Below are 27,640 nucleotides of genomic sequence, written 5' to 3'. Positions count from 1 at the left end.
TACTGGGGATTGAAGTCAGGGGCACTTAACCACTGAGCCACATCCCCAGCCCTATTTTGTATTTTATTTAGAGACAGGGTCTCACTGAGTTGCTAAGCACCTTGCCATTGTTGAGGCTGGCTTTGAACTCTCAGTCCTCCTATCTCAGCCTCCCAAGCCCCTGGGATTACAGGCATGCATCACCGTGCCTGGTTTTGTGCAGAAATATTTTGATAAATAAAAATTAAGTAAATGGGGCTAAAGTATATACAGCATAGTTCAGTGGTAGATCTTAGCTAGCATGTGTAAGGCCCTGGGTTTAATTCCCAGAATTGCAAAAGAAAAAAATTTTAAAAGTAGTATATGAATGTAAGATGGTTATGGTACTCTACATTTATTTCCCTTACTTATGGGGACGGGAGTGCGAATCCATCTGATGGCTTCTAGCCAAGTTTCTTTTGTTCCATCCCTTCTTCTTATTTAGCTCTAGTCTATACCATTCTTATTGTTATCAAAATAGTTGCTTTTACCTCTTAAACCAGGATCCACCCTTCCCCTCTTTCAAAGCACAACTCAGAGCCACCTCCTGTGGAAAAACTTCCCAGTCTTGCCAAGGAAATGATAAACTTCCAGATAGGCCATTACACCACTCCCTCAGGTTCCCCTAGTCAGCATGTGTTTAAGTGTCTAGCCCAGCACACAGTAATGGGCATGTTTGTAGGAGCTTCACCATAAAGTATTTCACTTATGTTATCACCTTAAAATGTTTTCAAAAATGTGATGTTTTTGGGCTGAAGTTGTAGCTCAGCAGTAGAGCACTTGCCTCACACATGTGCAGCAGTGGGTTCAATTCTCAGCACCGCATATAAATAAGTAAATAAAATAAAGGTCCATCAACAACTAAAAACTATTTAAAAATTTGTTTTAAAGTGTGATATGTTTCTAATTAAGAAATCAAGGATAGCCAGGCATGGTGGCACATGCCTATAATCTCAGCGACCTGAGAGGCTGAGGCAGGAGGATAAAAAGTTCAAGGCCAATCTCAGCAATTTAGCAATACTCTAAACAACTTAATAAGACCCTGTCTCAAAAATAAAAAAGGGCTGGGGATGTGGCTCACTTGTTAAGCATTCTTAAGTTCAATCCCCAGTACCAAAAAGAAAAGAAATTAAGAATATCTGGGTATGGTGATGCACTACTATAATTCCAGCTAATGGGGAGACTTAAGCAGGAGGATCCCAAATTTGGGGCCAGCTTTGGCAATTTGGTGAGACCCTGCCTCAAAATTTTAAAAAAGGGCTGGGAGTGTAGCTCAGTGGAAGAGACAAAGTACCCCTAAGTTCAATCCTCAGTACTACAAAAGGGAAAAAGAAAGGAAAAAAAAATTAAGGGTAAACAACTTTTTCCACAACAGTATTAAATAGCAAGTAATAAAGAGCAGGGCAAGAGTCACAGATCTGGCTTTACTATCTACATTTACTTTCCTTTATTGGAAATGTGTGGTATCAGAAGTGTCTCAAATTTTTTATTTTATATTATTATGTTATTTTTATTCTACAGGGATTGAACCTAGGAATGTTTTCCCACTGAGCAGCATCCCTAGCACATTTTTTTTTTTTTTCCAAGTTAAGTTGCTTCCAATCTTGCTGAATTGCTTCATGACTGCACAGGTCCACTTTTGCATGTAACATTCATATCATACACATTATTGTTCATCTGAACATTTGTGGCCTTTCCAATGATTTTGGAAATTAATGGTGTCCTCCTCATATGTACACTACTAAAAAATAATATTGTTGGTTCAATTCCTTTATATAGTATAGACAGCAGTATGAGTCCATCATCTTTCTTATGAATCCTAAACACTGGCATCATACATGTGATCCTCCTACCTCAGCCTTCCCAGCTGCTGAAATTACAGGCATGTGCCACCATGCCCAGCTAAATTTTTATATATTTTTCATATTTTGGAACACTTGCACATACATAATATCTTGGGAATACAACCCAAAACTAAACATGAAAATATTTTAGACCTTAACACATAGCCTGAAATTAATTATTTTTTTTCTGGTGCTGTGGATGAACCTAGGTTCTGAGCACTAAGTACCTCCTCTACTACTGAGCTACACCTCCAGCTTCCCTGGAGGTAATTTTGTACAATATTTTTAGTTGGCCTGTATTTTGAGTGCAACACCTCATGAGTTTAGGTATTGCATTTTCCACTTATAGCACTGTCAGTGCTCAAAAAGTTCTGATTGTGGATCATTTTGGATTTAAGGTTTTCAGTTTAGGGATGCTCAACCTGTACTTACCTCAGAAGGTTCTTGCAAGAGTTATATTAGGGAATGTGTTGTGGTAGCTCTTATAAAAATGACATCAACTCTTAGCTCCAACACAGCTTTCTCAAGAGTCTTTGACAGTGCACTCTAGATCACATTCCCAATATATATGCTGGCAAAAAAAAGACATACTTCCCTTCCCAGGACTCAGCTGTAACATTAGTCATGTATATGATTGTCTTCTCTCTGAGGGACCAAAAGGTCTATCAGAATAGTGATGATATCTGCTCTTGCTCTTCATAGAATCTTCTGCACCTATTACAGCGCTTGTCACATAGAATTTCTTCAGTTTTGTTGGATAAATGCATTCGATCTTAAAATTTTCTCATTCACTCTAGACTTAGCCATTTAGTCTGGGGAAAATGCAGTGAGGCGGGAGACTGTAGAATGAGGTAACATGGAGGTTACTCTGAGATAAAAGTTACTGTAAATTTCAAAATATTAGAGACCGCTGTGGGAAAGTCATGGGAACAATTCAGAACCGTTCAGTCGGGGATATTACCACTTCCACTGAAGACACATGCTCAAGATGACAGCTCCTTTTCGCCCCAAAGACCCAGGCCCTACTTGCTCTTCAGTTCCGTACGATGACCCAAGATGGCGGAGTCCTTGATCGAAAACCAGATTCAAGATGGCGGCTTCCGGCTCCCCCCACTCAGCAACGCGCTTTGCCTCCGAGGCCACGCCCACTTCCGGCTCCTCCGTCACAGACATGGCTGCTTCGGGGACCCTGCTCTCCAGTGAGTTGGCGTAGGCTATGTAGACTCGGGACCGGGTGAGGTGTGCGCTGCACCCCTAGGGCGGGCTCAGCGTCCTCTCTGACTCTGTCTTGTTTTCCTAGTAGGTGTCCGGAGGCTACACTGCAGCGTGTCGGCTCTGGCTGGCAGCCAGTGGAGACTCCAGTAAGTGCTGGGATGGGGGGACCAGGGGGGCAAGAAGCTGGTCCTAGACCTCACGCGACTGTTTCTTTTTACCCAGACAGGGCCTGGCTGCCAATCCTTCCGGCTACGGGCCCCTCACGGAGCTTCCAGACTGGTCTTACGCGGGTGAGTGTCCGTCCAACAGTTTTCTTCAGAGATATTTCACTTAGAGGAACCGCCCCTGGAGCCGGTTGGGGAGTGGTGTCCAGGCGGGGGAGTGACTGAGTGGAAAACGAATCGAATTTTTTTTTATTTGGAAAATGGAGTTGGAGTGAAAAAGCTCTCCTTTATTTTGTCAGTTAAACTACTACTACGGAAGGTAAAGCTAGACAGGATCTTGGCTAGTGAAGATAAACAAGTTAATTCTAACTTAAGGGCTGGGATTGTGGCTCAGGGGTAGAGCACTCGCCTAGCACGCGCGGGACCCAGGTTAGATCCTCAGCACCACATAAAAATAAAGGCATTGTGATGTGTCCATCTGCACCTAAAAAAATAAATGTTTAAAAAAAAATTCTAACTTAAACCGCCCTGGGGTTGAAGGGGGTGAGAAATCGTTCCCCTTTCTCAAAGGGAACATGATTTTTAAGTAGTTAGGAAGAACCACCCTTCTGTGTGGTGAATGCATTTTGAGAATTTGGTACCAAATGCAGGAAGAACTTTGAAAAGCTGTGGAAAGGAGTATCTCAGAGGGGTAGAAGAGTAATGATTGAGGACGGCAGGCTTCCTTCAGAAAAATCTTTTCTCTTTACTTAAAAAGCTCCAAAAGAGAGGAACTTGCCTAGCCAGGCCCAAAACACAACCTGTAATCCCAGTGACTTGGGAGGCTGAAGCAGAAGGATTGCAAATTTCAGGCCAGACTCAGCAACTTAGCAAGTCTGTCTCAAAAAAGACTAAGGATGTAGCTCAGTGGTAGAATGCTCCTAGGTTCACTCACCAGTATCAGAAGAGTGGGAACTTAGAGAAGTTAAAGCCACTCCCTACCTCCTTTATGGGACTTCACGTTTACAGTAGGAAAATTGAGGCCTACAGAAATGAAATGCCTATATAGTTTCAAAGTCAAAAATACAACTGAGTAGGATCCAGGCCTTCTTCCCAACTTGGAGACCTGAGTATTAATACACTACTGGAGCTTTGATTTGGTTTTTGTTTGTTTGTTTTTGTGGTGCTGGGGAGTGAATCCAGGGTTTCCTGCATGCAAAACAAACACTCTCAATGAGCTATATCTCTAGCCCCCCACCCCCACCCCATTGGATTCTCTAGTCTCTCTAGGAATATGACCCTGCTTATTCACATACCTATTCAGAGGAGGAGGATGAAATTTGTTTCCACTAGTCATTTACAGTAGGAAGCCTAGGCTCTTTCTAGTAATATGGAATATTTGAAAGACTGGAGTTATATGTATCTAACTCTGTGTACACACACGAAAGCATGCTTGCTTACACAGGGGATTGATCCCAGGGCCTCTGTCATGCTAAGTGCACACTTTGTCACTATGCTACAAGCCGGGTTTTTTTTTTTTTTTTTTATATTTATTTTTTAGAAGTAGTTGGACACAATACCTTTATTTTGTTTATTTATTTTTATGTGGTAGTGAGGATCGAACCCAGGGCCTCGCACATGCTAGATGAGTGCTCTACCACTGAGCCACAATCCCAGCTCCACTATGCTACACCCTTAAGCCCCCATAGCTGCTTCTCAATCTGAGTTTCCCTCCTTTAAAAAAAAAAAAAAAGTATATGTATACACATATACATACAGTTACACAGACACACATTCATAGTTCTTGTAAAGGATAAAAATGAAACCCAGTGTAAAGCACTTGACACACACATTGCAAAATATTGGTTCCTTTTTGTGGAAGGGAGTGGGTTACTAGGGATTGAACCCACAGCCTTGCACATGCTAAGCAAGACCCTACCGCTGAGTTATATTCCCAGCCCCTTGTTCCCTTTTTGTACTGCCTTTTATCTGTCTTAGCTTCAGACTTTGGGCAGAATTTTCACTTTTTTGTTTGTAGAAAGTAGGTATCCTTTCCTCTCATCTCTATTATAACTTCAGACTGAATATTTTTATGGAATCTTTATTAGTGCTTATGTGCCTGTACTATGCTATGAAGGGCAAAAACTAATTTTACAGTCCCTGATTTCAAGCAACTTAGAGTCTGGCTGGGAAAATAAGCATGGGCATTTTAAAAATTAAATAATACTTTAGTACTTTGTCTCTTTCCAAATGTATCTGAAATGGGTAAATAATGCTAAAAGCTATAATAAAGTAAATATTCCAAGGCAAATAAATGAATGACATGTATTTAAATGACATGTACTTCTTTCAGAAGAGACCCTGAAAGAAAGGTCATGAGACTGTTCCATCCCTTGTATCACACAGAAAGAGCTGATGGAGTTGATGGAGGTTAGAGAGGATTTGGGGTGGGAAGAAGTCTTAGAGGGATAAGGATAAGGACCTAGCTAGAAGGAAAGGGAAAAGGGGCATTTCATTGTAGAGTGGGACAGAATTTAACAAAGACGTTGAATGAAAGGTTTCTGAAGATAAAACAGTAGATGAAACATTGCAAATTACCTTGAATTCCAGGATAATTAGTGGTACATGAAATAAGAGTAGGAACATGGCTTAGGAATTTATTTTTGGTAGGTCTGTGGTACCTCACTCTGTTTGAAGAACTTATTTTAGAAGAATTAAGCTACGTTGGGTGTAAAACAGAAGAGAAGAGGTAGAGATTGGCTCTTCGTCATCCCTATCACAGTCTTTGGCCAAGGTGCTGCAGACCACCCCTAGCACTTGCCTTTTATCTCTTCTATTTGTAGATGGCCGCCCTGCTCCCCCAATGAAAGGCCAACTTCGAAGAAAAACCCAGAGGGAAGAATTTGCAGTGAGTGAATAGAGCTTCAACTGGGGCTACATTGTTTGTAATTGGAGGGAGAAATTATTATTTTTTTAGTTCTTTTTGGACACAGTACCTTTATTTTATTTAGTTCGGTGCTAAGGATTGAACCCAGTGCCTCACACATGCTAGGCAAGCACTCTACCACTGAGCTACAACCCCAGCCCAGAAATTTTTGGTACCAGCGATCAAACCGAGGGTGCTTAACCACTGAGCCACATCCCCAGCCCTTTTTTATATTTTATTTAGAGACAGGGTCTGGCTGAGTTGCTAAATTCCTCAGCCTCCTGAGTTGCTGGGATTACAGGTGTGCACCATTGCGCCCAGCTCAGAAATTTTTAATTGTAGTATGTTTTGGGTTGTGTTGCACCTAAGCTAACATGTACCTCATATACAAAGGTTTTGACAGTTATGTTTTTTGTTTTTGTTTTTGTTTTTGGAGACTGGGCATTAAACCCAGGGATGCTGTATTATTGAGCTCATTCCAGCCTTCTTATTATTTAAAAACAGGGTCTCACTAAGTTGCTCAGGGCCTTACTAAATTGCTAAGGCTGGCCTTAAAATTGTGATCCTCCTGCCTCAGCCTCCCAGGTAGCTAAGATTTACAGATGTGCACATCAGATCAGCTGAGCCAAACAGTTTTTTTTTAGCTTTAGGTGGATACCGTATCTTTATTTATTTATTTATTTTTATGTGGTACTGAGGATCAAACCCAGTGCCTTATGCATGCTAGGCAAGCACTCTACCACTGAGCCACAACCCTAGCCCAAGCCAAACATTTTAATAGCACTGTAAGAAGGGAGGAATTGAGTTCCTAGGTCAGGAACCAGTAGTAAGCATTCTGCCTCCCATTCACTACCTCCCTTCCGTTTCCCAGCCCAGGATTTGGTGCCACTTGTTTCCTAGTCAGCAGTGTCAATTTCCAGCTGAAACCTCTAACTTTGTGAGAAAAGGATATAAAGTGCAGTGCTCAAGCCCCAGATGTTATCCACACTGTTTTCCTGTCTATTTCAGAGACGAGTTGTACTGCTGTCACAGGAAATGGATGCTGGAATACAGGCATGGCAGCTCAGACAGCAGAAGTTGCAGGAAGAAGAAAGGAAACAGAAAAATGCTCTTAAACGCAAAGGGGCTTCATTGCAGAGCTCACTTCCATGTCCATAAAAAGCAATTCCTGTCCCTTTCCTCAGCCTCTCTCTGGCTTTCTTTTCCATCACCTGGATGTCTCATCTCAGACAGAAGAGAGCCTTTGTTTCCTATTTGTCTTCAGAGCAAAAGAGCTTGGACACCCAGAAGAACATGCTATAAGGTCACTGCCTGGGAGGCTTGGCTCAGTTCCCTCATCCCTGTTTTTATTCCAGTTCAACAGAATCTTGTTCTGGAAATTTGCAGGCCAGAGGACTGTACCAACCTTTTAGCAGTAGCTGTTCTGTGAATGTGAACAGAAGACAACAGTTTTCCTGGTTCTAACCAGGCATTTCAGTCTTTTAATAGCCCATACACATCTTGGCCAAGTGCAGTTGGCATTTAATAAATGTTTTGATGAAAGACTTTCCACCTGAGGTCCCTTTCTTTGCAAGCAACTGGTGTCAGTTTTCCTAAGGTTCAGATGCATGGTACAGGAGGATTCCCCATCCCCACCCTCTGGGGAAAGGTGACAGGTAGAACCAAAAGTGGTCTTTTTGTATTCTGCAAAAGGAATTGAGTTCTGAGGTCTCCATGGTTCTGACTGAATTCTAGAGGCTGGCTGAAGAGGGGCCTGTACCTCTCAATCCCTATACAAGGACTCAACCTCCAGTCACTATGGGATAGGTATCCATTATCTCACACTTCTCACACACTGCAAGCTGCCCAGGATCTGGGAATCCTTTCTTAATGATCATGACCCACCTATGGATTCTGGGGCCAGTCTTTGTTCTCCTAGTATAGCGCACTGGGCTTTCCATCTTTCTGCCCAAATTGTTGCTGCATCCCTTGGATTTTTGGAACTTCCTACCTGACCTAATTTCTGTCCCCCTACTCCTTTATTTCTTCCTTTGCTTTCTTTCCCTCCCTCCCCCCACTACCTCCTTCCTCTCGCTGACCAGATGAAATTCTCAGATCTTAGATTTCGCTGATGGTCCAGTTTTCTGTCTCCCACACTTTTCCTGCTTCTGTTGTACTGCATTGTGCTGCTTTTCCAGATCTAGTTCTCAGCCTCTTTTCCGTCCCTTTCTCACCTTTGGCGTTAGCCTGTGCTCCCTCTTCCTTGCTCACTTCACCTTTTGTTGAGTCTAGTCAATCCCTAAAGGAGATTTTTTTTTGGGGTGGGGGGGGATTAGGGAATTCAACACTGAGGAGCTATATCCCCAGTGCCTTTTTTTATTTTGAGACAGTCACCCTAAACTGCTGAGGCTGGACTTGAACTTGGAATACTCCTGCCTTAAACTCTGGAGTTGCTGGAATTACAGGTGTGTACCACTGGTGCCCCACTCCTAAGAGAGAGATTATTCTTTAAGGAATTCCCTCCTTTTCCAGGGTAGAGGGAGAACTAAACCCCAAAATCCAAACACCTTTTTTTTTTTTTTCCAACAGTTTCACCAAACTTGACTTGCTTTTCCCTGGATTCCCTGGCTTTGCACCCCTTTCCTACTTAGCTCTAATTTAAGGAGCAGATTGTGAAGGACAATAATATAGGGAACCCATTAATTTTCTACAGGATGGACACCCTCTCCCATCCTGTGCAATTGTGGAGTTTGTTGTTGTTTGCGTTGCGGGCAGGGGTGGGGTGGGGGAAACTGGGGACCAGACGAGGCCGTTATCAGGTCCTGCAAACAAACCTCTATTACTAAATTCTCCTTCTAACCTTTTTCACTGACATGGAAGATCACTCCTGACCACCATTTCTGACCCTGAGCTCTTAGTTGGCCCTAGCAACTCAGCCTCCCAGTATATCCCACTCGGAGGTGAGACAAATGCTGAATACCACAAAAAGCAAGCCACCAAAAATATGCTTAGGGGGAGAAAGTCTCCCACATCCCGTTCCCTGGGTACCCTACAACTCCCATGGATGTCATCTGTGGCCTCAACCCCTGCAGATGGCAGTCTGCACCACAGAAAGGCAACTTTGGGTTGGTTTCACCCCCTCCCGCCCTCCTCCAGCTCTTCACTGTAATTGGATTCAGGCTGAAACAACCACGTCCCCACCAGGAAAGGAGGGCATTGGGGCGGGGGCGGAGGAGAGGCTGCGAGAGAAGGGAGGGATCTAAGGAGAGAGCGGAGAGGGCTCCCGACCCAGTTCGCCTACTAAGCAGAAGAAAGATCAAAAAACGGGGAAGAGGAGAAGAGCAAACAGGCACTTTCAAGAACAATCCCCTCTTCTCCAAGCCGAGAGAGCTCTGGGAATCCAAATTCAGTGCCTACAGAAGACAAAGGCGCCCGGAGGGAGCGGCGGCGCGACCCCAGGGCGTGGGCCCAGCCGCGGAGCCTGCACGGCCCGGCTGCCCCGACGTCTCGGACCATGTCTCCCGCCCCTCGACCCTCCTGCAGCCTCCTGCTCCCCTTGCTCACGCTCGGCACCGCGCTCGCCTCCCTCGGCTCGGCCCAAAGCAGCAGCTTCAGCCCCGAAGTAAGTGAACTCCTCCGGTTCTTCCCGGAGTCGCGCCCGCCAGGGAGTCGAGTCCGGGGGTCTCCAAGGGGACAGCCCCCACTCGGAGAGGAGGGATCTCGGCAGCTCCGGCCTGCAGGATCCCTCCCCCCTGCTTTTTCCTTCCCCATATCCAAACTTCCAAGTCGATCCAACTTTTGCCTGCCTCCAACCAATCCCCCTTCGCCGCCACCGACTCTCTTTCCCATTCCTTCTTCTTCTTGGAAGAACTTTACAGCGGAGCGAACCCCCCTCCCCAATTCCCCTGAGCTCTGCGCTCAGCTCAGTTGCGAGCCTGATAAACTCTTGGACTCCGCTCAAACCCCGCGCTGTCCGGGTTCCTTGTCATGTGCGAATTTGTTGTTCAACTTTCCAGCGCTGTCGCGCTCGCGGGGAGGAGCGCTCTCCACCAATACATCTGCGGCCAGATGTGGTCGCGGGTGGACGTCCGAGTGTCCCCCCTGCCCATCAGCCTCCCCAAGTGGACCCCTCTGTGTCCGCGCCCGAGTCCTGGCGTCGAGGTTAGCAGCGCTGCTCTCTGGCGGCTTTTCGTACACACAAAGGTCCCTTGTGGGGGGTGCGGGGGGGGGGGCTCAGCACAGCCACCATCCCCATCTCCGTCAGCGCCTTCAGGCCCTTTTTTGTTGTTAATTGTATTTCTGCATCAATTGCAGGGAGACTGGGGGCGTCACACAGGGAGCGGGGAGAGGGCCTGGTCCAGGGCGCCCTCAGGCGTCTCGACTGACTCCAGCGCCCCCCACCCCCATCCTTACCCCTACCCTGCCCGTGGCCCACCGGGCCCTGGAGGAAGCCGCGTGGGAGTTGTCTGAGGAAGTTTTTCCTCTCTCTTTTATTTTGGGGTGAAGGTGGGAGACGGATTTAATCAGCTTCTTATTTTGGGTCATCCCAACCCACTCAGTCCGGCGAGGGCCTGGGTGCGGTCGGGAGGGGCCTGGAAGGGCCCAAGAAGGGGGATGGGATCTGGATTTGGTTTCCTGCGCCCGGGTCCCAGACCTTGTTCCACCCCCCACCCCACCCCCCCAAGGAAACCTCTCCAGAAAGAAGAACACACTCCCTCTGTCCCTGAAGGGATCTGAGGTGAATGGGGAAAGCATGGCCCTAGGAATGGGACTATAGTGCTTATAAGACGGAAGAAAGTAAAAATCTGCCTGGGATTGGAGGCAAAGCCTTATGGTCATGGACCCTTCATCTGAGCCTGAAAGGGAGAGCTAAAAGGAGCCTGGGCATCTGGAGGCTGCCCACTGCCAACTTCATAACCCTGCCTTTTTTTTCCCTCCCCTGCCCTGCTAGGCCCCCTAGGGGAGGGGCAGCAGCCCTGGCTCTAAGTGGGTCATGGGGTGTCCCGGTGCCAGAACCACCATTTGCTTCTGGGCCATGGAAGGATGGGAGGCTGAGGAAAGGAGGGGCAGTCCCAGAGATAGGGATCCCAGGCCTGTTACAGAGCCAGAGGTCCCTAACTCTCTCCAGAACTCCTATGTAGGAGATGGTCCCTTGACTTTCCCCCAGGGCAATACCTTGCTCCTCTCATTCATCAGAACAAAGTTGAGTTCTGTGAACCAACACTGTTGCTCCTTCAGGCCAGTCAGGAGGAAGAGCTGGGGTGGCCCAGGCCTCAGGCAGCTGGGTTCCTCCCTCCAGGCCTCGAAAGCCCTGCACTAGCTCCAGGACAGCCCTCTCCTCCCCTTGGCCTGTCTGGCGCTCCGCCCTTCCCCCCATCCAGCCGCAGACACAAGAGTCCTCTCTTCTGTGGTTCCGACCTCATAGTCTCTGTGGTTCTTGCTTTGCTCAGATCCTGCCCCTGTGAGATGGAAGGAAGAAAATTGTCCAAGCCTGGGAGGAGGAAAGGGACAGGGCCTTGTGACTCTTTGAGTCAAGGGAAGTCCCTTTCTTGAATAAGCCTCCATTTTCCTTCATAGGGCTTGGGGTAGAAGCTCTGGGTGTGAATAGTTAGACCTACCTACCTCTTTAAAAACAGTGGAGAGGGATTTATCCTAGAGTCTTGGGTGTGGATTCTCCCCACCTCTGCCTCTTTCCCATAAGAGCATCCCTCTCAGCTTGGCTCTCTGAGCAATGAGGGGACCTGCCTCATTCCTACTGACTTACAGCTCCAGGATTAGAACATCCCATTACAGGTGAGGCTAGGGGCAAAGGGAGTTTCCTGCATACTTGGGCACAGGCCACAGCAGGCCTCCTGAGGGCACTGGCTGTGGCATCAGCCTGCACAGGTCAGGGCAAGCCTACAGCTCCCAGAGAACAGCTCCAGACTGTAGCACCCTGCCTGGCTCCCCTCTGGTATACCAGAGGTTAAACTTCATTCCTTCTTGTACCCCTGAGGAGGGGCTCTCTGAGCCACATGGTACTAGAGTTGTTCTGCCAGGCCTGTTGGCTGGGGAAAAGCTGGGTTGTTTCTGTCTCAGGCCCTACCTCCTGTCAGCCTTGGGGATCACTTCCTGGAACTATGTTGCAATTCTTGCCCCTGTGGGCTTAGGTCCCCAGTCAGCTGCTCCTGAATCACCCCCAGTCCCACTGCCAGAGCATTGATCCACCACTAGAGCCTGGGCCTAGAAGTGAAGGGTTATGTGGAGATCCATCGGATGACCATGGATAGGGGATGCAGCACAAACAGCAGTCTTCACCCCTCTAAGTCCCCATCCTAGGCAACCGGCAGCCCTCTCTGGACTCCTTAAAAAGGCAAAGCTAGAGTAGGGACCAGAGCTGTCTGGGTCTTGTCTCTCATAAAAGAATCCAGGCATTTTCATATTCTATACATAACTTGGCTTGTTTTATTTTTCAGGCATTAGGAAAATACTTCATTGTTCTTACAATAAAGGCTGACTTTTTTTCTCAGTGGGGCTTTGTAGTGTGTGTACCTTTCAATCAAACACCAAAAACCTAACTTTAATTCAAGGCAATTTTCCAGCCTTTATATTATGAACAATTCACAACATACCTGAAATAAAATACAGTCACCACTGTAAAATACTACATGCTACCCTCCCCCATCTTCCACTCCCTCCACTGAGAACCTTAAATGGGCCCTTAGTTCCAAGCCCTAGGGCAGATGGTGTTTAGATAGGGATAGTGGTGGGATTGGACTTCTTACTACTTCCAAAGACCCCAGCTTCCCCTATCAGCAGCCATCCTTAGCTCTAGCTCCTTTTCTGCCCTTCTTTCTAAAAAGATCTCAGCTGTGAGGGTCCTGGAGGCATGGTACCTCTGTCCCAAGAGAGCATCATGTGTGGCACAACAGTAAAGCCCCCTCAGTCTGACACCACCCCTCCTTCCATCGTGGATACAACCTACCCCTAGATGTGACATGTTGAATTTGCAAGAACACTGACACAGAGGAGAATAGTGCCATAAGGAATCATAGCTCTGAGAAGACACCCTAGAACTTTCTGTTAAATCTTAGAGCTCTCATTCTCAAGAGAACTACAGATAGTCTAGAGCTATGGCTCCCTACCCATGTCTGTGCTCACAGCCCCAAGGGGACAAGCTGTACTGGAGCGTAGACCCGAGTTTAGATCAGCCTATGAGTTTCTGCAGATGTGCTGCCAGAGCCAGGCTGGGAATCCATCCCCCTCTTCTGACCAAGCCAAGTACCTATGCCAGATAATGTGGGGAGGCAGATGTGCCTCCTGGGCCAGGTGGGAATGTTCCAAGCCACATCCCTCTCCCTACAGGCCTGGCTGCAGCAGTATGGTTACCTGCCTCCTGGGGACCTACGTACCCACACACAGCGCTCACCCCAGACAGTCTCAGCTGCCTTTGCTGCCATGCAGAAGTTCTATGGGTTGCAAGTGACAGGCAAGGCTGATGCAGATACCATGAAGTAAGTGCTTACCCTGGCAGGAATTCTGTCCCGTACCCACTGACACATTGAGCACCAGAGATGTTGCTACCTGAATGCCTAGCTCCTGACCCCATTCCTCATCTCCACATAAAGGATTCTGACCCTCTCTATAACGTTGGCCTATCCCCACACATCCCCACACGGACACAGAGCCTCACCCAACACTGGTGCTAGGGCCAGAGGCAAGTATCCAGGACCTGCTGGAGAACTCCACCCTCCCCTCTGGAGACCTTTGTCTTTCGTACACTGCACTGACCCCAATCCTCCCATTCCAGGGCCATGAGGCGCCCCCGCTGTGGCGTTCCAGACAAGTTTGGGGCTGAGATCAAGGCCAATGTTCGAAGGAAGCGCTACGCCATCCAGGGCCTCAAATGGCAGCATAATGAGATCACTTTCTGGTGAGTCCAACTGGCCAGAAACCTTTATCACATCTAATACCCTTCCCTGTCAGTTGTGTTCTACAGACTCAAAGACACCCCCCCTCCCTTTTTTTCCTGGGGAGCAGGGAGGAAAATGGCTGTGATCCTGGAGAGAGGTGCAGCCATTAAGGGATACACCAGACAGCCAAAGTCTAAGGGGTCCCTAAGCCTTCAGTTCTCGGGGTTGAGGCATCATGCTGAAGCAGTAGGAAGAGGAGGTTGGGCAAATAGAACTAGCTGGGCAGTTCAGTCAGACCTGGGAGAATACAGGGAAGGAGAATTTTGCCCCTTGTAGTCCTAACACCTCCCCATTCTCTCCCTTCATGGACGGACCTCAGCATCCAGAATTACACCCCTAAGGTGGGTGAGTATGCCACATTCGAAGCCATTCGCAAGGCATTCCGTGTTTGGGAGAGTGCCACACCACTACGCTTTCGAGAAGTACCATATGCCTACATCCGGGAAGGCCACGAGAAGCAGGCTGACATCATGATCTTGTTTGCCGAGGGTTTCCATGGTGACAGCACACCCTTTGATGGTGAGGGTGGCTTCCTAGCCCATGCCTACTTCCCGGGCCCCAACATTGGAGGAGACACCCACTTTGATTCTGCTGAGCCCTGGACTGTGCGGAATGAGGATCTAAATGGTGAGTGAGGGAGCCTTGGGTCCTACTCCATGAAGTCACCAGTCACTTAAGGGGAAGTTGTCCTCCTACCAAAATCTCAGGGCTAAAAGGGACCACAAAGATCTGGTCTGACTTCTAACAAAAGCAGGAATCTGCCAGTCATGGTGGCACCTGCCTGTAATCCCAGCAATCTGGGAGATTGAGGCAGGAGGTTTGAAAGTTTGAGGCCAGCCTCAGCAATTTAGCAAGGCCCTAGGCAATTTAACAAGACTGTGTCTCAAAATAAAAAAATAAAAAGGGCTGGGAATTTGGCTCAGTGATTAATCACCTGTAGGTTTAGTCTCCTGTAGCAAAAAAAAGTAAAAGCAAGAATACTGTTTTGAGTTACTTACATTTGGTTCTTCGTCACCTCCTGACTTTCCAAAGGCTTCAAAGCATCCTTCTCATCCACTTTTTCCAGGCAAACATCATGTCTAGCTCCTCGGAGAAACTGAGGCCTGCAGAAGGCCTTAGCTTTCCAGGTCTTCCCAGAATTGGGATTTTGCCCCAGAGCACTCTCACTCCACCCAGAGGAGGTTACTGACTTTGGGCCTTAAATACCAAACAGGAAATTGGACCTCAAGATTTGGTCATCTTGGGTGGAAAATATGCCTGGCAGGCTTGTGTGAGAAACTCTGGTAGGCAAGCAGGGAGCCTGAGGAAGCAAGGTAGTCTATCATCTTACCATGCCCACCCCTCCAGGGAATGATGTCTTCTTGGTGGCTGTGCACGAACTGGGCCATGCCCTAGGCCTCGAGCATTCCAATGACCCCTCGGCCATCATGGCACCCTTTTACCAATGGATGGACACAGAGAACTTTGTGCTGCCTGATGATGACCGCCGGGGCATCCAGCAACTTTATGGCAAGTAATCCACACCCACAACTGCTCCCTCTTCTCAACTCCGTCCCCTCCTGGCCTCTGCTCTGTGCATTTCCCTCCCTATGCCCAGTGGTATCTTCACGCACACATTCCCCGCCTGATCTTGCCTCTGTCAGCTCTCACTTTTGAGAACACCCTCTCTGTTGCCTCCCAGCTGATTGCTTCAGCCTCCACTAGAAGGTGTGAGCCCCTCCACACCTTTCTAAGGATCTATCTACCCCTTTGTCTGTTCTTCCATCCCTTCCACCCCCAAGTCTGAAGTGTCCCTCTTGTTCTCTTCCCCAGGGAGTGAGTCAGGGTCACCCACCAAGATGCCCCCTCAACCTAGATCTACCTCCCGGCCCTCTGTCCCTGATAAGCCCAAAAACCCAACCTATGGGCCCAACATCTGTGATGGGAACTTTGACACTGTGGCCATGCTCCGAGGGGAGATGTTTGTCTTCAAGGTGAGAAGAAGAAGAAATGGGCTGGTTCGGGGGACAAAAGGGCTCTATGGCAGGCAGATTGGGCTGAAACAGCAACAGGGAAAATGGAAATTAAAATCAAGGGACAAAGAGAGTAGTGGGGGAGCTTAGAAATTTGGGGACTGAGGAAGAGGATTAAGCTACAAGACATAATGTGCTCTTTGTGCCTTATCTGGTTCCAGGAGCGCTGGTTCTGGCGGGTGAGGAATAACCAAGTAATGGATGGATACCCAATGCCCATTGGCCAATTCTGGAGGGGCCTGCCTGCATCAATTAACACTGCCTATGAGAGGAAAGATGGGAAATTTGTCTTCTTCAAAGGTAACCAGGTGCTGGTGCAGTGGAGCACACTTGTAATCCCAGCTACTCAGGAGGCTGAGACAGGAGGATTACAAGTTCAAGGACAGCCTAGGCAAGATCTTGTCTCAAAAAATAAAAAAGGACTGGGGATATATATATATATCTTAGTGGTAGAGTGACCCTGGTTCAATACTAGATATTTTGATATCTAATATCTAGTATCAAAAAAAAAAAAAAAAAGTAACCAGGATTCTACCTTAGTCTCTCTCGAGGAGCTGATTCCACTTGACTCCTCCAAATACCCCAGAGCCCAAGTTAAACCCGGATTTTGCCCTTCTTGGTCCTCCCCAGGAGACAAGCATTGGGTATTTGATGAGGCTTCCCTGGAACCTGGCTACCCCAAACACATTAAGGAGTTGGGCCGAGGACTGCCTACTGACAGAATCGATGCTGCTCTATTCTGGATGCCCAATGGAAAGACCTACTTCTTCAGGGGAAACAAGTAAGACCTCTAACCCTTAACCCCAGGGGTCACTACTGCCACCCCCAAATCCCATCCCCAAATTCTGGAAGGGCCCACCTTCTGCCAAGATGTTTCCCTAATGAAGTTGCTGAATGAGCCTCCACTGTTGCCTAGCAATGGGCAGCCTCTGTTGGGTGCCTTGTGAGTGGGATGTGACCGGGTCACCATTTCAAACCTGGTCATTTGACGCCTCCTGCCCCCGGCACTGTGCCTCTGCCCCAGCAGCCAGGCACTGTCATTAAGGGCTGCTGGTGGCTTCTTACAGCCCGGGCCCTCCCTTCTACCTCCTCCTTCCGCCACTTTCAGCTGCAGGCTCTCATTACTCAAAACCCCCGTCCCCCCACCCTGTCCACAGCTACTCTTTGTCTACTGTTGCATTCTGTCCTGGTTCCTGGTACACTCAAAGGACATGCCGTGTCCAACCACTTCCCCTCCCCTCCCCCAGGTACTACCGTTTCAATGAGGAGTTCAGGGCAGTGGACAGCGAGTATCCCAAAAATATCAAAGTCTGGGAAGGAATCCCTGAGTCTCCCAGAGGGTCATTCATGGGCAGTGATGAAGGTGAGTGGGACAAAGAAAGGTGTCCATGAGAGGAGGGTGGGAATAGAGAGATAAGGAAAACAGAACATCGTAGGGAAAACAAGGTGGATGGTAAGTCCCTTACCATGTGCCAGGGACTGGGCCGGTGCATTCATGGTCATATCCCATGAGCCCTGCCCCTCTCCCAACCTGGTACTATCATTGCCTCCATTTTATAGCTGAGGAAACTGATGCTCCGAAAGGTGCAGGTGAGCTCAGCTGATGTCACACTAACAACTTCCTTCTGTTCTTCTCCTTTGGGACCTTTCCACCTGCCCTGTCTCTTGTCCTCCTTCCTGTTGACCCCTGCAGTCTTCACTTACTTCTACAAAGGGAACAAATACTGGAAATTCAACAACCAGAAGCTGAAGGTAGAGCCAGGCTATCCCAAGTCGGCCCTACGGGACTGGATGGGCTGCCCATCAGGGGGCCGACCTGACGAGGGGACTGAGGAAGAGACAGAGGTGATCATCATCGAGGTGGACGAGGAGGGCAGCGGGGCTGTGAGCGCAGCTGCCGTAGTGCTGCCTGTGCTGCTGCTGCTCCTGGTGCTGGCAGTGGGCCTCGCCGTCTTCTTCTTCAGACGCCATGGGACTCCCAAGCGACTGCTTTACTGCCAGCGCTCCCTGCTGGACAAGGTCTGACCCCCACCGCCGGCCCACCCACTCCTACCACAAGAACTTCGCCTCTGATGGCCAGTGGCAGCAGGTGGTGGTGGGTGGGCTGCTCCCACCCGTCCTGAGCCCCCTTCCTCCAGCCTCCCTTCTGTCTGTCCCCTGACTGGCCTCTCCCACCCTCACCCCTGGCATTGCTTCTTCCCCAGATGGGGCCCCTGAGGCCTGAGCAGGAGGGTGGTCCCTTCTAGCCTCTGATCCTCAGGGGAACCCTATAGCTTGGTGTGTGTTCGGCCCCTTTTGAATGTCATGGGGGCTCTGCACTTGAAGGCATGACCCTCAGTCCTCACTGGCAAAGGTCAGATGAGGTCATCTGCTCCTTTTCCATCCCCTGACATACCTTAAACCTCTGAACTCTGACCTCAGGAGGCTCTGGGCACTCCAGCCCCACAAGCCCCAGGTGTACCCATTTGGCAGCCTCCCACCACTCTTTGGCTAAAAAGGAATCTAATCGTGTTATGGGGCAGAGGCCCTGAGAAAGTGTGAGAGGGTGGGGATTGCTCTGCCACCTAAGACCTCAGGAGGAGAACTCAGAGAGGGTCTTAGTGGCTTGGTCAGTTGAGTTCCTCCCCACAAAGATCTGCCTCTGCCCCACTTACCCCGGAGAATTTCCAAAGAAATAGCCTGAGCCATTAAGGACTAAACTGGGGCTGAAGAAACCCTTGGCAGCCCTAACCCCTCTTGAATGTTAGCCTTGAATGGGAATTTCAAGGTTGGAAGAGCTGAAACCAGGAGGTAAAGCCCAAGTTGGAATGGGGCCAAGGGGAGACACCCAGGGCTTCAGACCTGCAGATCCTGAAGGCCACAGAAGAACCTTGTTCAAATACAGGCAGCTGGGGCTGGGACCCAAGGGCCAGAGTCAGAGGGGACAGGAAATGAAGAGTGGCAGCAGTAGATGGTTGAGGGCTGGGTGGCCACAGGGGCATCACAAGTTGGGCGGTGGTACCCAGGGGAAGGCACATTTTATTGGAGCTCTCAGGAAAGTCCTGAGGAAGGCACACTGGCTCCTCTTTGTCCCCTTCCTCTGGGCAAGAAGCCCAGAGAAAGGAACAAAAAGGGCACTGGGGACTTGGAGGACTTATGGAGAGAGGCCACCTGTTTGTGGGACCAGAGGAGGTTCCCTGAGGCCTGGCAACACTCAGGCTGCCTTTCACCCCAGTGAAGAGCAGGTGCCTGGGTGCTGCTCAGTGTGGTTAGCCCCCCACCTCCCTGACGCCCGCACTCCTCAGCCCATCTTATCAGTGTCCTGTCCTCCTTCTCACACCCAGCCCACCCATTTTAAGTCTCCTTCAGCCACTGAAGGTAGTCATGGTACTGAGGACTTGGGAGAGCAACACCCTGTGGAGGGAGCTAGAGGAGAGGGATGTCAGGGAGGTGAGGGATGGGGGTAGGGGAAATGGGGTGGACGGTGCTGGCAGTTCGGCTAAATTTCTGTCTTGTTTGTTTGTTTTTTTGTTTAATGTATATTTTTATTATAATTATTATATATGAACTTCATTCAAATTGTTCCTTTTTGTTAACAAGGGGCAGGGGGGTAGGGTGGGGGTGGGGGGCAGAGGCATCTGACCCCAGGAACCTGCAGGGCGGGGCTGGGTCAGTGCCCTCTAAGGACATTTTTGACCTTGTTCAACCTTTTCACAAAGAATAAACTGTGTTTCACATTCTCTGTGTGACTGCAGTTCTGTATAGGGGTGAGAGGGATGTGGATGGCGGGCTGGAAAGGAGAGCAGGTGTCTTGAGCAGCGCTTTCCCTGAAATAGAGTTTTGGTAATTTTTCATAAAAGAATGTTTATTCTTAGCAAACTAATGGGATTCAAGGGCCAGAGTTGGGGAGCAAGGCACACCCCACTGGGGAAGGGTTGCTCTCCCCCAACCTGCCTTAAAAGACTAGTTTTGAGACTGAAGGCTGCCAAAGATAAGAGGAAGTGATCAAGCTGAGGCCACTTGGAAAATCTTCCTAAATTGCATTACCATGTCGTGTGATCTGGCCACAGACCTCAGTTTCCTCATGCCTCTGCCTGCAGCAGGGGTATTCCCATGATAATATTCAGCCCCAGGCTCAGTGAAGGCCCTTGAGAGCCAAAGTTTTTCTGAGCCTGGGCCTCTGCTGCTGGGACAGAAGGAAAGGAAAGAGAAAGAGGTTGCCCCAAGGCCTATTGGGAGCAGCCTGCCTCTGGAAAAACTGACCTCCCCTCAATTGCCCAGGAGAGCCAGGATGGTCAGGTTGGAAGGGCAGAATAACAAGGCTTTGTTTCCTCTTTCCTTAGAAACTGCTACCCTAGACTGGGTTCCCAGGCTGTCTACCCGCCCTTCCTCCGAATCCAGCCTGAAGGGAGGAATCAGCCCAGTTGCTGAGTCAGCTCAGCTGGAAGAGAGCAGCCCCCTTCCCTCACCCGCCTTCCCTTCCTGCCTCAGCCCAGCCCACCGGGCTCCAGCCCAGGCCCCCTCCACACCCTGCCTCGAAGAACCTTGGCCCCACCTACTCTACTCCTTCATCCAGCTGCTATTCAAGGCTTCTTGGTGTGATTGCTTTGGCAGAAGGGGTACCCCACCTTCCTGTCAGGAACCCTGACCCTGTGCCTGGCCTCCTGCTCCTCCCCTGCCAACAGCTGTTTGGCAGTCCTCTATGTCTCAGTGGTGCTGGACATCTCCTCCCCACCATCCTCACTGGAGGGGATGGGGACCACAGGAACGCAGCATGGGCAAGTCAGGGGCATCTAGGGGTGGTGGGGTTCGTGCATGTGGCAAGGAACTCAAAAGATGAGCTCATGGCCCTTTTTGTTTTTGTGGTCCACATCTGGAGGTAATTACAGATGTTATCCAGTGGGAGTTCTGCAAAACAGCTGGAGCCAGTGAAGGAGCTGGGGGAAGGGAGACTGCCAGAGGGAAGAAGAGGGGGAGCCTAGGGCTCCCGTGGCTGGAGTGTGGTTTCCCCATCACGAGGAAATTGTTTGGCCGTGATTCTGGAATCACAAGATGCTCTCTGAAGCCAAGGGGGAAAAAGGGAATGGAGGACCACAGACAAAGAGGAAGGCTTCACGAGCAGATAGCGAGTGGAGGCTCCAGGGTCCCGTGCCTCTGACGTGCTTGGGCCTGCCTGACCCACCCCTGTGAGGCTGCCCAGTGACCCGGGGAGGTGTCTGAGTGATCACGAGGCCCCAGTTGAGTGAACCACTGGGTTAGGCAGGAATGAGGGGAGACAGAAGGCCCTGTGGCTCCCAAGGACCTGCAAACTCTGCTTTCGCTGGCTGATCTATCCATTGGGCCTGACCCAGTTTCTGTGGTTCCAAGTTCCTTTATTCGAAAGCAGCACATGTGAGTTGGAGCAGCCAGGAGGGAGCCAAGGGGAATCTATAACGAGTTTGGGAAGAACCCAGGGAAACAGGTCTAAAGGAGATGCTGGACTGGGGATGAGGGTCAAGGAGGGTAGTACTCTTCCTACCGCTGTGCCCCACACATTTGAAGGGGGCCATGAACTCCCTTGCCATCACCTCCCCTTCTCCAAGGCTCCTGCTCACCAGCTGGGCCCATGCCTCCAAGGCTGCCAGCCAGTCGCTGGGTCAGCGGGGCTGGGAAGGAAAGATCTATGAGGGCCACGCCCTCTGGAGAAGAGAGGACTGGGCAAAGGGATGTCCCCACCCGCTTACAATCTGGTTAGCCTGCTGGTCCTCTGTTGTTCTCCCCCAGGACCCCCCTCTTCAGTCTGACAGGCCTGCCAGTCCTCTCTATCCCCTCTGCATACGCTTTCCATTTCCAACAAAGGGGAAGCTAGCATTCACTGAGATCCTCACAACATGCAGTGATGCAGAAAGAAACTGAGGCTCAGAAAGATTAATCACTTGCTAAGGTCACAGTTTACTCATCCAAATTTTAAAACCTTATCTGACTTTTCTTCTTCTTTCTCCTGTGCAAGCAAATTCTGACAATGTCTCTTTGGTGTCTCTTCCAGTGTAGACCCTAGGTAGATAGGTGTCTTCATGGCAGTGTGTTCTGGGGATCTGTCAGCATGTGCGGTTCTGCTTATTATGTTCTGTAGCAGCTTCCGTATAGCAGGTAGGCATGCAGGGTAGAAGGGTTCCTCCCCAGGAACTCCATCACCTCCCTTCTCAGGGACAGGAGCAGGCACTCTGAAGGAAAGAAGGGTGCACCAAGACTCTGAGGAAGACCATGATAGCAGCTAGGGGAAAGGTGGGGTGGTAGATGACTATGCTCAAGGGCCTGGGGGAAACAAGGCCATCAGGGGCTGGGTTCATTCACTAAAGCCAAGGCTGCCCTATCATCCTGCAGCCCCTGTAACCCCTTTCCTACCATCCACTAATCCAAGTTCCCCTCCTCTAGAAAACAAATTCTGCAACATTAGCCCATTCCTGGGGGTTACTGCCTTTCTCCCTCAGACAGGCTTGGGAGACTGGGGAGACCTAGAGGCAGCCTGTGAGGGGCCTAGGCAGCCAGGGCCTGGAAGGCTGACTGGCCAGAAGCCACCTTCCAAATGAGCTCACACACATACTTTCCACTCTGGCCCAGCGCCGATGGCTCAGCTCCTTCCAGGCCAGCCTTCCCCAGCCAGGCCCAGCCCCCTGTGTCCTCCCCTGCCATCAGTCCTGGCCCCAAGGGTTCCACAGTGGGATCACTGGACACCCCAGATCAGGACTGTCATCATACCCCCAGGAAGCATCTTCCTCTGCCTCCATGCTGAAGCCAGCTCCCCTCAAAATCCCTCATTCCTCAGCCACGTAGCCCTCATGGTTTAGAGGAAAAAGAGACCAGTCCTCTGCCCCCAAAGACCACCCCTGTGTAGAGAAGGATAGTAGAGCAGACAGAAGAGGAGGTGACACTGCAGTGAATGGGCGGAAGGGCTTCCTTTGAGTGCCTAAAGTAGCTCCTTGACTCAGGGGCCAGCCTGGCCTGGGAGCTACCTCGCTCTGGGTCACATCCTGCTTGCTCACTTGATTTCCCACTTAGGCGCACTTCCCTGACTTGGGGCAGCATGGGATTTGGGTCGGGCAAGGCCAGGATGCCCACAAAGGGAGGGGAAGTCAGCCTCTTAGAAGGCCTAGCGAATTCACATCTGCCACAGGCTCTAGTCACTTTGATTTGTTCTGTGGTCAGTCACCCTTCTTTAGCCAGCTCCCAGAGATATGTACCACTGGGCTAGAGAACAAGATCAATTCTCAGAATGTTCTCTCTCTCTGTTCAGTGCCTGACTTTGGGCTAGGAGCGTGGCTGCCCTGACAATATTTCCTGAATCTAATAATGTATCTGAGGGTCTTTGGTTGAGTATATTCAGACATGGCAGACAATTCTATCTTCTTTAGATCACAAAATGATGGCCACTAGGATCAGATCATACAGCTGTTGCTTTCCTTTACCAGACACTGATAGTGTAGTTCTGTCAAGGAACTCCTACTGTTCATAATACTGACCCCATCACAGCCACCGATAAACATGTTCTGCCCTCACTTTTCTTACAAAAGAGTAAGATAGTGCTAGGCACACTGAAGGCACTGGATAAAGGTTTGTTAAATTGAATTGTCAGCAGTAGTTGGGATTATGTAAGTATTGTATACATACCTACATAAGTATTGTGTATATACAAGTACTGAATATGTAAGCTGAAAAATCAGAGATATATATTTATACTTCATGGACTTTGTAAAATGTATATCTCACCTTGATCTTTAAAAAATTTTTTTTTATTTAGTTGTAGATGAACACACAGTATCTTTATTTTTATGTGGTGCTGAGAATTGAACCCAGTGCCACAAACATGCAAGGCAAGCACTTTACCACTGAGCTACAGCCTCAGCCCCTAAAATGTTGTTTTTTGGAGTTTTTTAAAAATATTTTTAGTTGTAGATGGACATGATACCTTTATTTTGTTTATTTAGTTTTTATTTTATGTGGTGCTAGGGATTGAACCCCGTGCCTCATGCATGCTAGGCAAGCACTCTACCACTGAGCCACAACCCCAGCCCCCTAAAATGTTTGTAAAAGGAAGAAAAGATTGGGCATGATGCACACACCGGTAATCACAGCTACCCCAGAGGCTGAGGCAGAAAGATCAACAAAAGTTCTAGGACAGCCAGGTGTTGCAGGGCATACCTATAATACCAGCAACTTGGGAGGCTGGGGCAAGAGGATCTGAGGATCAGGAGTTCAAGGTCGGTTTCAGCAATTTAGTGAGACCTTAAGCAACTCAGTGAAATCCTGTCCCAAAATAAAATATAAAAAAGGACTGGGGATGTGGCTCAGTGATTAAGCACCCCTGGTTTCAATACCAGTACAAAAAAAAAAAAAAAAGTTCAAGAGCAGCCTGGAAAACTTAAAGTAGAATAAAAAATCAAATAAAAAAGGGCTGGGGATGTAGTTCAGTGCAAGAGCACTTACCTAGTACGTGTGAGGCCCTGGGTTCAATCCCTGGCACTGCAAAAAAGGAAGGAAGGAAGAACATACTGATGTAAAGAGGTTCATACCTCCTACTTTGTCCCTACAGGGCCCTACCACTTATACCTACAGCCTGTTCTTAACCTGGGAGTGATCAATTTCCAGCTGTGATGACCCAACTCTTCCGTAAATATCAAGCCTTCAGGTTGCACCCCAGCCCAGCCTGTACCCTTACCTGGAGTGTCCAGCAGGGAGGGGTCTCTTACCTACACTCTTCTAACGTCCCATGGCCAGATGTTTCTAAACTGGTTCCTCTACTTTACTGGCCTGAGGTCCAGGGATGCCCCCAAACTATTCCTGCACAAGACTAACCCTGCACAAGATAGGAGTGTGTGTGTGTGTGTTCAGAGATCAAACCCACGGCCTTGCTACACAAGCCCTCTACAACTGTCCTACATCCCTACCCTTGCATAAGTTCCAAGTGGAGGAAAGCCCGGGAAGGGATCTGGAGGAACACTCATCCCATTCCATTGTGCCTGGGGCCACCCTGCTCTCCAGCAGAGGCCGTCTAGGCAGGGTTTGCAGTATGGTAGCGCCCCCTTGTGTTGAGTGTTGGAGCTGCAAGCCTGACCTGAAGAATTGAGAAAAGCATGGCAACCCCCGCGCGCCCCCCGCCCCCCGCCCCAACACCACCACCATCCCAGGACTACCGAAACCACCAACCTATCCCTTCCCCCTTTCCACTTCCTATGATTCCACCCTGGACACCTGTACTTAAAGGAGTGGGACTCTGGGGGAGAGAGGCCGACCAGACGTTCTTAGCCTTGCCAGTTACAGAGAGGAAAAAGTCAGAGTTTCCGTCTGGTGTCCCAGTGCGGGAGTAGGCGGGCAGCCCTGACCGACTCTGGAAAGAGAGTGGAGCGGGTACCTAAGGGACAGAGGGCCAACCGGAGAGAGGATGGGAAGCCCTTCTGCGACCTCTTCTCAGAGCGCTTCTGAGTTGCCACACTGCCCTCCTGTGGATGCCTCCGATACGGCTCACCCCAGGATGCCTGTCTCCTGGATCCCAGGGTCAGAATTCAGGTGAGACCTGACTCCAGGACCAGAGTGCTATCCTAGAACTCCCAAGGGGGGTTAAGGGGTGGGGTAAGAAAGTCTCGTGTCCCATTTACCTAAAAATGGGACTTCTTTTGTTTTTCACCTACCTGAGTCATTTGGAAGTCAAACCCATGCCTCGTGGGAGGTTTACAACCTGCAGCATCCTCTTATCTTCTTCCCAGCCTAGGGCCAGGAGAATCCCTGGTGTCCCAATCTCACATTTATTAAAGGTCCTTACATTTCTAATTTTGTAGTTTAAAAAAATTCCTGTAGATATCTTATAAACAGCATTATATTATTGCATTGTTTGTGCTAATTTTTTTCATAAGTATTTTAAATATACCAAGCATTTAAAAACCATTTTAATATTTCTTAATTTTATAATATATCACAGGCTGAAAAAATGGATATGATTGAGGTCACTCCCAAACCAGGGAGGTGTGCCCCCAGCCCACATAAAAAGTTAAACCGACCCGGGGAAGTGGCACTCCTGTAATCCCAGAGGCTCAGGAGGCTGAGGCAGGACAATCACAAGTTCAGTGCCAGCCTCAGCAATTCAGTGAGGCCCTAAGCAACTCAGGAAGACCCCATCTCTAAATAAATAAAATATAAGAAAGGACTGGGGATGTGGCTCAGTTATTAAGTGCCCCTGAGTTCAATTCCTGGCACTAGAAAGAAGGAGAAGGAGAAGGAGGAGAAGGAGAAGAAGGAGGAGGGGAGGGGGAGGAGGAGGAGAAGGAGTTGTTAAACTGTTTTTCATTCTTCTCCAGACCATAAACTAGCTCTTGTAACCATATGGTAGTGTCTTCAGCTCTACCTCTCCTTTCAGACAAAGAGGTTTCCTCATCATGAAAAACTTTCTCTTGGATACTGCATAATTTCCCCCCATTTTTTCCTGTTCTCTCAAGCCAAAGTTTTTTAGAGCTGTCTACATTCTTTCACTTGTCATTTGTTTTTAACCCAACCTCTACATCTGCAACCCATGCATTTTATAAGTGGAGCATCTTGTAATCCCAGAAAGATCACAAGTTCAAGGCCAGCATGGGCAATATAGACCCAGTCTCAATTTCACCTTTTTTATTTTTTATTTATTTTAACATTTATTTTTTAGGTGTAGATGGACACAACACAATGCCTTTATTTTTATGTGTTGCTGAGGATTGAACCCGGGTCCCACCCATACTAGGCGAGCGCTCTACCGCTGAGCCACAATCCCAGCCCAATTTCACCTTTTTTAAATTAAAATATTTATTATATATCTTTATTTACCTGTCAGATTAGCAGATTGACAAAGACTTAAAAAGTAGCAAGGATAATTAGAAGCAGACATTCCCACACCTGTTTTTTTCTTAAACTTTATAATTTTTTTATCTGTTCAAATTAGTTATACCTGACAGTATAATGCATTTATGCATTTCGATATATCATACATAAATGGGATATAATTTCTCATTCTTCTGATTGTATATGTTGTAGAATTACATCAGTCATGCAGCCATATATAAACATAAAGTAATAAAAACTGTTTCATTCTAATATGTTTCCTGTCCCCGTATCACCTCTCCTCCTTCACTTCCCTCTACCTAATATAAAGTAACTCTATTCTTCCCTAGTGCCCCCCCACCTCTGTTGTGAATTAGCACCTGCATATCAGAGAAAAAATTTGGCCTTTGGTTTTTGGGGGTTGGCTTATTTCACTTAGCATGATATTCTCCAACTTCATCTATTTACCAGCAAATGCCATAATTATATTCTTCTTTAAAGACGAGTAATATTCCATTTTTTCAAAATTTAATTTTGAAATTTGAAAAAAAAATTAAATTATTTTTTAGTTGTAGTTGTACATAATACCTTTATTTTACTTATTTATTTTTATGTGGTGCTGAGGGTCGAACCCAGGGCCTTGCACATGTGAGGCGAGCGCTCTATCACTGAGCCACAACCTCAGCCCTGAAATTTGAAAAAAAAAACTTTTTTTAAAGAGTAGAGTGGGGGGGGGGAGAAAGAGAGAGAG

The 27,640-nt window shown here is 48.5% G+C and overlaps 3 protein-coding genes and 1 long non-coding RNA gene across 7 annotated transcripts in view; 2 read left to right on the top strand and 2 right to left on the bottom strand.

Moving 5' to 3' along the window:
- Positions 1–2,895, bottom strand: part of Slc7a7 (solute carrier family 7 member 7) — a 62,071-nt gene extending 59,176 nt beyond the window's left edge. The window contains exon 1 of the mRNA XM_015492900.2: positions 2,295–2,895. The gene's annotated coding sequence lies outside the window, so the exon portion shown is untranslated. The remainder of the gene's footprint in view (positions 1–2,294) is intronic.
- An 80-nt stretch (positions 2,896–2,975) lies between these two features.
- On the top strand, positions 2,976–7,695 carry Mrpl52 (mitochondrial ribosomal protein L52). Of its 3 annotated transcripts, none has more exons than XM_015492917.2 (5): positions 2,976–3,061; positions 3,163–3,223; positions 3,300–3,367; positions 6,064–6,128; positions 7,155–7,695. In XM_015492917.2, the coding sequence occupies exons 1-5, from the start codon at positions 3,034–3,036 to the stop codon at positions 7,302–7,304; spliced, it is 372 nt and encodes a 123-aa protein (XP_015348403.1). In that variant the 5' UTR covers positions 2,976–3,033; the 3' UTR covers positions 7,305–7,695. The 3 variants fall into 3 exon arrangements, with proteins under 3 accessions (XP_015348403.1, XP_015348416.2, XP_015348408.2); XM_015492922.2 differs by having other exon boundaries at positions 2,991–3,061; positions 3,166–3,223; XM_015492930.2 differs by lacking the exon at positions 6,064–6,128.
- A 1,647-nt stretch (positions 7,696–9,342) lies between these two features.
- Mmp14 (matrix metallopeptidase 14) lies at positions 9,343–19,810 on the top strand. The gene is made up of 10 exons (XM_015492865.2): positions 9,343–9,747; positions 13,470–13,618; positions 13,915–14,037; positions 14,397–14,704; positions 15,425–15,586; positions 15,890–16,050; positions 16,251–16,389; positions 16,720–16,870; positions 17,337–17,452; positions 17,783–19,810. Exons 1-10 carry the CDS (start codon positions 9,640–9,642, stop codon positions 18,112–18,114), a joined length of 1,749 nt encoding a protein of 582 aa, XP_015348351.1. The 5' UTR covers positions 9,343–9,639; the 3' UTR covers positions 18,115–19,810.
- Positions 19,811–21,979: 2,169 nt separating this feature from the next.
- LOC125615275 overlaps positions 21,980–27,640 on the bottom strand; it is a 17,201-nt gene continuing 11,540 nt past the window's right edge. The window contains exons 1-3 of one of the 2 annotated variants that reach the window (XR_007345863.1): positions 24,993–25,242; positions 24,532–24,567; positions 21,980–22,271 (exon numbers count right to left, since the gene is read on the bottom strand). This is a non-coding gene — a long non-coding RNA (uncharacterized LOC125615275). Of the gene's footprint in view, positions 22,272–24,531; positions 24,568–24,992; positions 25,243–27,640 lie in introns of those variants that run through there. The other variant, XR_007345862.1, reaches the window with a different exon arrangement.

This window comes from Marmota marmota, unplaced genomic scaffold, assembly GCF_001458135.2.
Source record: "Marmota marmota marmota unplaced genomic scaffold, marMar, whole genome shotgun sequence".
Lineage (NCBI taxonomy): Eukaryota > Metazoa > Chordata > Mammalia > Rodentia > Sciuridae > Marmota > Marmota marmota.
The sequence above is the reverse complement of the archived record's forward strand: the minus strand, read 5'-3'. Positions and strand labels throughout refer to the sequence as shown.